At 35.5% G+C, this 13,404-nt stretch overlaps 1 protein-coding gene across 7 annotated transcripts in view; it reads right to left on the reverse strand.

Moving 5' to 3' along the window:
* The window catches only part of FBXO8 (F-box protein 8), a 17,858-nt gene continuing 4,454 nt past the window's right edge, over positions 1 to 13,404 (reverse strand). For 4 of the 7 annotated variants that reach the window (XM_075421758.1, XM_075421765.1, XM_075421760.1 and 1 more), the window contains 5 exons: positions 12,624 to 12,960; positions 10,311 to 10,437; positions 2,887 to 3,005; positions 1,406 to 1,602; positions 1 to 647 (listed from right to left, as the gene is read on the reverse strand). In XM_075421758.1, the coding sequence (XP_075277873.1) occupies positions 460 to 647; positions 1,406 to 1,602; positions 2,887 to 3,005; positions 10,311 to 10,437; positions 12,624 to 12,952 (960 nt within the window). In that variant the 5' untranslated portion in view covers positions 12,953 to 12,960 and the 3' untranslated portion in view covers positions 1 to 459. Of the gene's footprint in view, positions 648 to 1,405; positions 1,603 to 2,886; positions 3,006 to 10,310; positions 10,438 to 12,623; positions 12,964 to 13,404 lie in introns of all 7 variants that reach the window. The other 3 variants (XM_075421759.1, XM_075421764.1, XM_075421763.1) reach the window with 1 other exon arrangement.

Raw genomic sequence — 13,404 nt, forward strand, 5'->3', positions numbered from 1 at the left:
TTTTAAGAGATAAAAGGAGAAATTTTAGTTAAAATATTTTACAATAAAATAATTACAATTATAAATCTCTTTGTTAAATATATACACGTTACATGGTACTCTAAAAAGAATAAACTTATTAAAGTCTCAAGCATATGTAATGCACAAAGTCACCACTTTGTCAGCTTAGAGTGTAATGTCAGTTTAACATTCGTAAATGGCTGTGTCAGACTAATGGTATTGTTTTGTGCAAAACTAAAAAAATTATGAAAAACAAATCTCCAACTCCTTCCGTTCCCACGGTAAACAGATAGAAAAGGTAATTTACACATACACACACTTACACACACAAACTTTGATTGCATACAGAGGTCAGAATGACCAGCGCTAAAATAACCCCCATCTCTACAAAATAATTAATTTCTTGAATTGATGTAGTTTTTGAAAATTACAAATTTTAAGTGCTAGCAAATTGTGCTTTTAGGCAGCCACATGGCCAATAAGGTAGATGTTGTCATAAAGGTGCCCTACAAAATCTTCACTAATATTCTGTGCCGCTCGTCGTGTATTTCGGATGAATTCCCTCTTTGACATTTTGTTCTTCACGTGAGGGCTTGTTAGATCAATGGAAAGTAGAATCAAAGAGTAACACAGTACATAAACTGCATCTAGACAAGAGAGAATAAATAAAAAAAAATTTAAAAAGGAAACTGTGATCATTAAAAGTACTGTTCCCTGTCCAAGAACCTAAAGGTCTCCATTATCTGGGCTTATATATATACACACACACATATGTAACAACTCAAAAGGGTGTCCCAGGGAAATAAAATTTAATACAGCAATTTTCAAAGTAATAATGTCAGCACATTGCCAAATGAGCATTTACAAATCTCTTAATATTTCTACATTATCCAAAAGTCACTAAGGGTTTTATGCACATTCACTTAAACAGATTTTTGAAAGTTTTTGTAAACTACGGCCAACATCCTGCTAAAGCTTATCTTTAAGTATGTAAGCAGTCCCACCACTGAAAACTGGCTCCCCCCCAACCAATTAGAAATGCTTGTTAACTTGAGTGAGGCCCAAAATTCCCTCTCATTTCTGTAGGGCTGTCCGCAAGGTACAACGTTAAGCGTTTAAGTCTTTGCAAGAGCGAATTTAGAGATAGTACAGAGCTTAAGCACAGGCAAAAGTAAAGGAAAGATATCACAAATACAAAACCCACTTGTCAGGTAGGTCTAAGAATAGAATCTGTATGTTACTTTTGATTTTTTTTCAACGCAAGTGGGATGATGCCTGTATACTGAACCCTCCCCCAAGCCATGTTTGTACTTTCAGAAACACTTGTTTAGGTGCTATTGTAAACAGTAGCATCATCCAGAAATATAAGGACTGATCCACTGAATCAAAGCTCTTTTTTGCTTACCAGGGCTAAGGCCAAGCTCTCTCATCAAATCAGGGTTACAAGCACAGAATCTGTGAGAGAACTTTGTTATGAGAGTCTCAAGGTACTCCCCACGCTCCTCAGGAGCATGAATGTGTCTGAAGAACTCTCTCAGTGCATTTGGCAAGAACTGATTTCTGAAGTTGTGCAGCGTCACAAGGTCATCCAAAACATCTCGCCTGGTAGAATAAAATCCCACACAATTAGAGAAGTTTCTTTTACCTGTTTAAATATAAAAGTGTAGGTTTCAAAAACAAAAAAATGAAAGCTTTAGAACAGTTTATGAGCTTTGTTTTTTCCTGAAAGACAAAATGATCACTAACAGCACAAAGATAATATAAACACATGTTCTTCACACACTTCCAATGGTAGCCAAATACTACAAAAATACACATTAATCAGAACTCCACATTTCTTTATATACATTTTCAATCATAGTCTACACAGAGGCTTCACTTCCTTTAAACTGTCTGACAAAGCCATTAAGAAAGACAGTAAAAGGAATAGATTCATGTGTGTCACACATTTTGGTGTTACAGGAGTATCTTGTTAAAACCAGGCTTAAGTTAGATAAAAATCTGCTCACAAAACCCCTTTAAAGTCTACGTCCATCAAGCTGTGATGCTCTCAAATGTTTTCCACTGAACAGAGACACATCTAACGGATTCAGACTAGCCTACACGAACAGATGCGCAAATGACATCTGAAGGAAATTTGGAAGCAATTTTGAAGTGACCCAAAGAATATTCTCATCTGTTTATCCTTTCTATTAAACATTTAAATACTAAGAGGGGAGTTTCAACATTTAGAAACCTAGTTTGTATTTTCAGTGTCTGATTACACTGTGTTTAAGAAGGGAAGATGAATGGTAGTAGGGGTTGCTAATATTAACTTGCAAGCTCATCTGTTAAATGGTTTTGTATTTTTTCAATTGCCAAAAAAAATTGATAATCTGAAGTTTTACAGCACAGGACTGTCAGTGGCGATAACACTACAGAATGACTCCTTTTTGTCCTTTAGTGGTACAGGCTTAGGAGGATGAGAAGCAGGAGAGGATTCCTGCTAGAAGCGCTGCTGTCCCTCTGCTCTTCCTGTTTAGGTCCAGTTATTATTCTCCTCCTCTTTCAACTTCGCTTGAACATGTTGGTGCTCCTCTTCCCTGATACTGCACTACCCCAACCTGAAGGTATCCTGGAGGGCAAGAGAAAGCATTGTGGAGGTAGCAGAGCACGTCACAGTAGGGAGAGTGTTCCCTACTGCAGCTCAGGCCGTCCCCAAGAGAATGCTCCATTGCATCTTAGGGAGTGGGTGGGACTTCCATTCGAATAACTGTTTGGATTTAGCAGCAGCATTACGTGGTTGCATTTTCACATCTTTCAAATTGCATCAATACAGGTAAAATATTGTTGAATGGTGCTGTACATTGAAAATGAATAGGAAATGTCTCGAGAAATTCACATTACCTTTCATCAAGGTAGATTCTCAGCTTCTTCCAATTTAGTGTTCTTGTGCAAAAGATAAACTTAGCTATTTCTTTCGGCGAATCGTCTAGTATGCCCTTGGACATAAAGTAGTTTACTCCCTGAGATAAAATACACGTATGTATAAGTACATTTAATCTTCATAATGTGTTCAGGAACATGTATTGTACTTGGCAATATAGGAACACAATCCTACTAATTAGTTGGTTTGTTTTTCAGAATGATTCCTCTTCCTCTAAATCACATTTCAACATGCACAATACACTCTAAAACTATAAATCAAATGCAAAGAAACAATTTACTGTTATGGCTGACATTTTAGATATACTCACAGCAGGAAATTTAGAATTATGAACCCCATAATAACGAGCATGATGGTAATTTAATAATTTATTTACAGCGTGGACTAGTATCTTGATTTTCATACTTTTGTAATTGTATTTAAAATTCTGTGGGGACCATAACTTTTAATTTCGTAACCTCTGTAAATAAGAAAATCTTAGCCATAATGTGTTGAATAGCTTTCATTAAAACACTAATGTTCTCACATGTATACAATGTATCACATTCAAATAGATGCATTAAATGCATTTGTTTAAATGTGTAATAATGCAAATAAACACAAGCACGCTGATTTCAAAGCATAGGTAAATATCAACATGTATAAATATACATACACATAAATAAGACCACTTTACCTAACATATAAAAAAAGTTTAAAAAGATACAACAATTGCGTTTATTTTGTATTCATATTATGATTTCCAGGATTTTCCACACTTTGCCAAGCACACACTTCTTACAGAATACACATGCCAAATTTCGTCTAAAAATATTTCAGTGATATTCTGGATTCTTTCTGTTCATTGAAACATCCCAAAGCATAAAACTATTTTCCTTATGATCTCAGAAATCAAAACCAACCTAACGGATTTTGAAAAATGATCACATTTTTCAACAACAAAAATCTAGACCTGAGAATTAGTTTCAATTCAATTTGGCAGGGGCTGGGAGTGGTTCTGAGCATTTGTCAAAAAGAAGTGTTACAATACTTAAGTACAGTATCTCTTGACTATACCATAATGTTGAAATAATGTAAAATCCGTAGGACAGTCCATTTCTGCATAGGATAATGCACAAAGGCCACAACCTAAATCGCCTTTAAAATATTTCCGAAATCTCTTTTTCATAGATCTTCTGACATCAGACTTCACAATATTTTCTAAGTCTACACTTTTAGTTTACATTACATCTATAAAGATGTAGGGACAACCTGTCATTCAGTGTATAAACTAACTTCCTAGTGCTCTTCAACTTTGCTTAAAAAAGAAAAAGGACTGAGTGCAGGTTTGGAAAGTTGTTTTATGAAGTGGATTAGTAAAGAAAAGTCTCAGTTATATCAAGCAAAAAAGAAATAAAAATATATACACTTAGGATATTAATAACACAAGTGAAAATCCAACAAACACCTGTAATATTATCCAGCTGTTTTTACCAATCTATAATTTTTGCTTATATATTTATAGAAAATAGAAGTTAATCAGCTTTTTTTTTTTTTAGAAGATTGTTTTATAAAATAAAAATATAAAGGTTTTATACAGACAAAACAAACAAACAAAAAAGTCGTAACAATTTTGGGCCCCGATATTAAGAATCTTTATGTAGGACCACAATGAAACATGCATTGCACTGTAAGCTTGCATTTAAGTCCAAATTAGATCACTTTTAAGTTTGTCCATAATATGAATGGACAACATAAGGTTAAGTACTTTCTTGAATAGGAAAGCAAAAATGGGAGATCAAAATGAACATCAACGGCATCTTAATTCAAGTATTTCAGAAATTTATGCAAGAGTAGCAGCAGAACATCTCCTTTACATATATCCTGACTTACTGAGACTTAAGCACATGCTTCATTAACAAGTATTTGCTGAAGGTAATACAAACTGAAGCCTGGTGAGGAAGTCTCAGTTGCATTCCTGCTGCAGTTATTTAACAAACACTTCTGCAACGTATCCAGAAAATACCTGGTACGTCATAGATGTGGCAGGATGAAAATAACACCTCCTTTAAGCCAGACAATGGGTTGGTTTCTCTGCGACAGTAAGTGCCGTAAATAATTTCTTTCATGCTCTACATTTCAACTCAGTGTAGGACCTTCACCTGACACGCTACCAAGTCTTCTGCCTCTAATTCCTCCCCGCCCCCCCAATGCTTCACAATATCTTTCTCTGCGAATGCAGTCTCGTTATTCATTTGCCTCATCTCCTTCACAAATAAACAGGGTATAAATAAAATATACTTCAGCACATGCCATCATTTTTAGTTGCTTTTGATTTCTTCCTAAGCAACTACAAATACTTTGCAACAATAGAAACATGATTTCTCCTTAAAGTTCTTAAATTTTGGCTCACAGCAAATGGAATTTATTTACAAGATTTACGGCATGTCATTGAATCTGCTTTTTGTAACACTGTAAACACTGCCTTGAATTCCTCTCAGAACCCACACTTCAAATAAATCGCTGTTGGTAGCTAAAATGGTCGCTTGTGGCAGGTATACTAGCTGAAATAAGTAGGTCTACATACTGTTAAAAGCTATGCTAATATTATTTATCAGTCATCTGGTGATTCTCTTGGGGAACTTTTGACTGAAGCTGGGTAGACAGATCTGTGCCACTACCTACCAGGTCTGAGGAGGTCTTTTTAACGCTTAGGAAACAATGGAGGACAAGCACACACTGTATGTTCCTCTGATTTAGGGGAAGAGTAGTTAGGTGACGATTTCCAGTAGCTCTGTGTCTGCCTAATTTATATGAGGAGCCTGCTTGTCACCATAATGTTCTCAGCATTAGAGAATTAGGAAAAATGCCTTAATGATACCTTGCCTTTGTGACAAGAATGTTACCACTGAATTTCAGACAGCTCTGGATAAAATACTGATGTGTGACACTATTGATTTAAATTATATATGCAAATAACAATCTTACCTATGGACTAATAGCAACAACAAAAGCCATTTGTTGTATTTCATTATGTTGTTTTTTACAGTTGCTCTTTTTTCCCCAGTCACATGATGCTTGTTTTGCCAGCCTATTCCATTACAGCACTGACACTCCTAGCTTGCTTTCTGCCTGTTCCCAAGAGCCTGTCCCATTCACTTATGTCTATACAGGATATCTACAATCAAAAAGGTTTCTTTTTCAGTATTAGTTTCATTTCTGCATTGATTTTCTTCTCTGCTAAGAGTACTTTCAGAACATTTCAGTACAGCTGTCACAATTAAAACCTCTGTAGTTGCCTTTGACATCTCTGTTTAGATATGCATACAAAACAGACATATTCTAAGTTAACAGCATAGAAATTTTGAAACTAGTATTTTTCTACACATATACATGATTTCTCTTTTTAATATTTAAATGGAATTGTTTGCTAAGTCAGAGTTGGGAGACAATCAAGACTTACCTAATGCACATTTAAAAGTAGTGCAGGAGAATATATCCCAAATACATTTGTCAATAAAGACAAATTTCACTTCAAGTTTCACATAAATGGCTGTAGAGATGCTCTATTTGTTTAGCTTAAATAGTTCTAAAAGGCGAATAAGAAAATCACTAGCAGCATATTAACATTAACGTTTTTAGGTGATTTATAATTCTGTGAGTTGTGTGCTTTTACGTTTTGGTAGGATTACATAAATATCAACACAAAATGCTGATTTCCTTCTAGTCCGTACTGTATTCAAAAGACTATTTTGATCACCAATGAAATTAAAACATGCTTAAATAAAAGGTGAGGAAATACAGCAATTCAAGTTTAAATAGCAGCTTAATTTTTTAGATAAATTCTTTGGGGGCAGTGACTGTTATTTTCTTCTGTATATACAGTATCTGGCATAGTAGGGCCTCAACTTCTAAAGGGGTCTTCTGGGTAACATTATTAGTAGATAATAACTAGACATGTATGGCATTATTATTCCCATTTTTCTAGGGAAAGGCAGTATCTTAATATATTTCATGGTGCATCTTCTGGAACAAAATGCACAGTATGTGCATTTAATATGTTATATTTTCTAATACAAATTTTTCAGATTCTTAGGAAGTTATGAATCAAGTCATTTGGTGAAAAACGTCGACACAATATAGAACATACATTTCAAATAGTGTCTCTTTCACTATGTATGTTTAAAATACAGTCTCAGTCATACACACTTATGATGGCAGAAATCACAAGTAGAACATTGAAATATATTTCATGTTACACAGAATCTATAAATAATAATTTACAAGATTAAAGTTCTCTGACTTTAATGTAGAGTTTTCAAAAGGTTTCAGCTGTCTGGTCCATTTCAACTTTTTAGATAAATCACACAAAAGAACATCTTCCTTCCATAACGTACAGATACTTATAATACTCTTAGGACAGATAAATCAATGCATCTCAAAATTGGCTTGCTTAGTAGAGAACTATGAAATCAGATAAATTTTCAAAAAATTTGGTTAGAAATATACGTAAAACTGACCTCCCTGGCAAAAACTAAAGGCAGTTGGTAATGAATGAAACAATCAGAAGACTCAAGTGCTGTCTTACTGTACTTTATCATTATGCTACATAAAGGAAATCCTGACCTCATTAAAGTCTGAGAGTTTCAGTACAGTCCAGATTCCAACAGATCCACAAAAAATAACTGCTATTAAACAGAATCATTTAGAATCATTAGGAATGGGGAAAAAAAAAAAAAAAAAAAAAAAAAAATCTTTCCTGACTGAAGGATTCTCTTTTCCAACTTCAGTTCCAATTTTAACTACATAGCATAGCTCCATGTAATAGACTTGTGAAAATATTTTGTAGGGAGTAGACAGAGTATACAAAACAGTGGGAAATAACTTCTGGTTGCTTACAAACTTTGAGTCATAAGCGTATGAGATATGAAATGAGGACTGCATGAGAAACATTTCACATATGCCATACACCCTTTAGAATAAAATACAGCAGAGACCATGTAGGCAGATTAAACAACATAGTATTCGTATTGAAGTGTTACTACTAACACTAAACCACCCCCTCTCCCAAAGAAATAAAAACCAAGTTCCAAAATCTTGGCTACAATGGTGCTGCCATATGAAAAAAACCCAAAAACAACAAACAAAAAGAATAATGAGAAACAAAACATGCACTGGAGTTCTTTTTCAGATTATGTGTAATGTGATTAAGCACATTCTTTCAGCAGAATGTGAGCACCTGCTACGAATTAGCAAGCTCATGCACACATACATTAAATTACAGCAGATATCACAACACCATGCACACAACAATGGCTAACCAGAGAATCCTACCACAAAGTGTGTAGATGCTCTTCCCTACCCCGTGAGCCACCGCTAGCTCTGGAGCTGTTGCTGTGGAGCCTGGTTACCCATTTTCATGACATGGGCGGTGTCCTTTGGAGAATCTTGCTCCTGTGGCTGTAAGTATTCCTATTTTTATAGTAATTTGATCAGGTCTGTTATCAAATGTAAAGCAGAGTTTGGCAGGAAATTCGGAGACACAATTTGTAATAGTGGAATGTCATATCATATATTCCAGTCACAGTGTCCTTATAATAATAATAAATCTGCCAATATCACAGTCATAAACAATAAAAGCAATAGTATTTGTGAATTCTCCTGAAACTCAGGCCCTGAATGATCCTACCAGGCTATGGTGCTCCACAGGGAGAGAGGAACAGAAGCCCTTAGGAGAGATCCTGAGGTTCTCGTCTCTCACTAGGCCTGAAGCAGACTGTTTGTACTACTACTGTACAATATAACCACAACGAACCCAGAAGAAGTAAGTGCAGCATAATAAATGTAATACCTAATTTAGGTATACTATAAGGTAGCTCTTATCTGCAGATCTTAACTTCCTTTAAAAGGAACAAATTTTTTATTCAGTGCTTTTTCTGAAGGCTCAAAACGCTTTAAAACTACCAAGATAACTTCAAATTAGGTTGGAATAACAGCATATTATAAAGTAAGACTAAGTGAAAAATTGTTAAAAGATCGAAAGATAAAAATTTGGTTGAACAAAGTTGTAACAAATTAAAACCTGACAGATTCTTGAAAACACATTTAAGTTACCTAAATACTGCATTTCATTTGAAAAGCTTCACTTTTATTACTAAATTCACTAAAATCTTGCTGAAAATCAATGCTAATTAACTCAAGTGGCAAGGTGCTGATAAGACGTGTCAGCACTACGTATCACAGTTCAAGGCAAAGCTCTACCAGAGACATTATAAAATACTGTAAATTGTGACTAATAGAAGTAGTGTGTTTCTTTTTGCTTTATCTCATATTCTGCTTGATAAATTCAAACAAAATCACATTACTGTAAAGATTCACATGACTGCTTTATTTATTTCACCCTGTGGTCGCAAGTTCATGTTTTCTGTATCGTATCAGCACAGTGGACTATTGGCTCCTAGAAGTGTATCTCTTCCTGTCTCTTAATCCTTTTCCTGATTTGGATTTATTCAATTACTAATTCCTTGTGCATGTATAAATACACGCAGGAAGTTAATACCACTTTTTGTTCAGTACTGTGGGCCTTCATTTCCTAGGAAACACAAAGCAGGAGTCTGGTTTTGCACACAAAAGATTCTCTTTGTCAGGTGGGTGCTAACTGAGTCTCTCCCAAGCAAAAGCTGTCTACTCTCAAGCTCTTTTCTTTGAAAGGTGACAGAGTGAAAGCAGAAACTGACTTTTCCAGTTAGTTACATGAATCAATAAATGGAAATCTTTTAGTTTGACATGGGGCATTTTTTGAAAATAAATACATGTTGTTACATACTATAAAGATTATGTTTATGCATAACTAACATCCACAGCAATCAAATTAAACTGATCTTTAGGATAGTTAAGCAATACATCTTTTTCATAATATTTCAACATTTGCGCCTTGATAGTGGAAATATTTAAAAATCCCTTACAGGAAACCATAATTGTCATAGAAGTAATTGGTGCTACTTTATACCTCATCCTGCTTTAACTGAAGTGGGAACAAAATCATACTCTGTAGAAGCATTTCAGCATTTTACTTTATGTAAGCATACTATTATAATCCTTTTTAAATTCACCGTTGTCTCTTCAGTTAGGACCTCTGCCTCATTCCTAAGCCAATATGTGGTTACAAATTTCTGGCATCCATAAGTCAGAGCACTGTACAGAGCACTTAAGAGGCAAGCCATGTAAATGATATGCACAGGTACCATACGCAAAAAAAGATCAGGATAGGGCTGTAACTTAGTATTAACCATCCCTACAGTAAAGCAAACGCCTCTTAAAACTTGGCTTTTAATATAGCTATAATTATAAAACAACAATCACAATTATTTTAACTGTTTATTACTGTCAGCAACAGTTCACTTACCTCATCAGGGTTGGCATTAAAGGTGAGACTGCCCTCATCTAGTTGCATATACAATTTTCTAAAAGAAAATCCTAGAGGTGGATTCTTATTGTATATAGAACAGTGACCCCAAGTGGATTTGCACAACCTATGAAAATAGAATTAGTCTATTATCAAAATTCTTTTCTGTATTTCATGTATTTTACAGAAGCAAAATGTAACCAACACTTCAAAGCCAAATACTCAAACTATAAGAAAAGTTATAAATAGGTTGCTTGTAACACTTGGTTATTAAGCCTGTTGCAAGTGTGCTGCTAAAGTCTTCATTTATATGATTATTTTTTTCTCACAAGGGTTTTGGTGTATTTCAGTGCAATCTCAAAACGCATCCCAGTAGGTGGCATCATAACGACATTCACACAGCTGAGACCTCTGGCACTCCTAGTACGTGAGCACTGGGTAACTGTGACAAGTTGTTCTCCTGCAGCAGTATGACAGTGTCAAAAATTGTTCCTCTTCTTGTGCCCCAGTTGTGCAGCGAGTGGAACACTGCACAGAATTATGCCACTAACTCACTGCTTTCCCAGTCTGTCCCTTTCCACCTGACTGTCCTTTTTCCAGTCTTGACCGCTCCTAATTATTTGATCCAGTCCCATCCCTCTCTATCTTTCATCACTTCTCAGTTTCTTTCCCTTCTATCCCACCCTGACTCCACATCTCAGTTTCATTGGTTTCTCTCCCTCACCTCAGTCTCCTTGATGACACAATCTGAAATTCCCTAGAACTTTTATTTTCTAGTCACTCTGACTGTTACCCAGATTCCTTCTTGACCTGGTAGTTCTGCTTCAACACATCTGTTTCATAAATAATTACGCACAATGCTTAGGAACCAGCAGGTAGCCACTAAGGACATAGGAGAGACTTTGTTTTCAGTTGAGGAACCTGGGTCTTATTTGGACTGAGGTTGGAACTGCAGCCACAGGACTTGCCAAAGCTTAAACTCAAACACATCCAATACAGGTGGAACACTGAAGACTAAGATATCTACAGAGATATGCAATTCGAGATTTTTATTAATTTGCTAAATCAGCACACTGACTTTCACTACCAAAGTACATACTTTGAACTGAGTAGTATTTGGGAAGATTTCACTAAAAATGACTGAGCTATTTCCCAGGATGAACTCTGAGGAAAATATGTATTTCTTCCCCCCGCATGTTAAGAATATATACTGCATACAATTAAGAAGCTCTAGTATCTTCAAGCTTTGGTCCAGGGAATTTATTTGTATTTAGTGTGGTTTTGATACCAAGAACCAAGTACAATCCAATGCATACTTACTCAACTGCCAAGCCATTTGATATACATAAACTCAGATGCTTAGCAGGACCTTCACTAGAATTCCTGTTTCCTGCCAAGACAACACTATTCAACAGCAGAACAATTGTGACTAAGAAGTTACAATTGCATTATCACGTTGCTGAGTTCATGCAGCATTATAGGAAAGGAAACTGGTTAATTCGAATGCAGAGGGGAAAAGAAATGATGAGGAAAGATGAGATGTAGAGCACAATGAAAGGAAAAGAAATAGGACCTGAACAACCCAACTACTACGGTAATAGTACTTACTGTGTGTTAAGGGGTATGTTCTGAAAGAAGATACAAGTTCTCCTGACCATCTATTCTAAAGGTAAGTATGATTTCATGAGTCTTTCCTAGTGTTGAAAAGCATCAAATATCATATATTTTTAATAAAATTTTGATCTTATGCTATTTTGTTTGATGGAACACTCATTTATTTATTTCCTGGACATACTGCGGAAATTCCACTTGACACATCTGCAGAACTGACCTTTTCATTCTCTCTTCCATCACCATCTTCCAAAAAACATACTTAAGTTGCTCTAAGACAAGTATAGTAGATGACTTCTGATCCCTTTCTATCTGGAGCTTCAACTGAATAGGTTTGTTTGCTCAAGCTAGATACTTGTTTGAAGTTCAGAGAAGTAATAATACAAACATTTGACATGTGCTTTGAGCCAATACAAAAGTGAAGACAAGTCCTTGTTTTTTTCCCCATGATATATCAAATAACAGGTGTGCAGTAATACACATGTATACTTGCACCAAGCATCTCCACTAATACCTAACAGTAATTAGAAATCCAGAATAGCACATTTTTAAACTATATTCATGTTTCCCCTATGTCAAATCTCTTGTAACTTAGGAAACTTTTGCTAGCGTTAGAATGACAAAAAGCACATGTTGAGACAAATTTAAAAATCCAACAATTACTTTTACTATGTCAAGGTGATACTTCTTTTTTTTGCTTACCCTTGCCAGAGAAGCTCATCATTAGCAAGATCCTGCCAGACACATGAAGCTAGACAGAGATCAGTTGCATTCAGGTATGACAAAATGGTAAAACTAAGCTCCGGTGGCAGCATTTCCAGGTTAATGAATCCTTCTTGTTCTTTAGATTTTCTTGTCTTCAACAGGTGGTAGATGTCAATGCCTCCTTGGGCTTGTTTGCGATGGCTTGTATTGGAAACATTGTGGGCAGCTATCCTCCTGCCATGTTCTCTGGTAAGATAGCCTTGTTCATTGTATCCTTGGTGTTGCAGTTGCTGGTTCCTAGCAACTCTCCAGAGTCCCTGACCCATCTGCGAGCCTGCTGGACAAAAAAATCCAAATTAAACATTGACAGCTATTTATAAACATTTGTAAGACAGACTCAGCACATGCTGGAAAAATAAAACTGTAGGACTGATCTGACTAGAAAAAAAGTGTGAGTTTTCTCAAAGTAATGCTGACCATGTAATCTGTCTCCAACAGAGCAATTGAATAAACGCTGAAAACAAAAAACATAAAAACCCCAGATTTTTTTTTCAAAAAATTTATATGCTTGAAGACTGACAAAATTAACAATAAGCTTCTGCAAATAGTACCAAATGTTATCTATGTCCTATGCAAGTTAAGAAGCCTTAACCATCAGAACACTTGGAATTTTTATCTTCAGACTTCCTTTAAGCTTATTTAGAGTCAATGAAGTTCTATAAAATGTAAGGAGAAACAAAAATGTCCTGAGTAGTGGGGAGGAGCACACAAAACTAGG

Source organism: Opisthocomus hoazin, chromosome 5 (genome assembly GCF_030867145.1).
Source record: "Opisthocomus hoazin isolate bOpiHoa1 chromosome 5, bOpiHoa1.hap1, whole genome shotgun sequence".
In the NCBI taxonomy this organism is placed as follows: Eukaryota; Metazoa; Chordata; class Aves; order Opisthocomiformes; family Opisthocomidae; genus Opisthocomus; species Opisthocomus hoazin.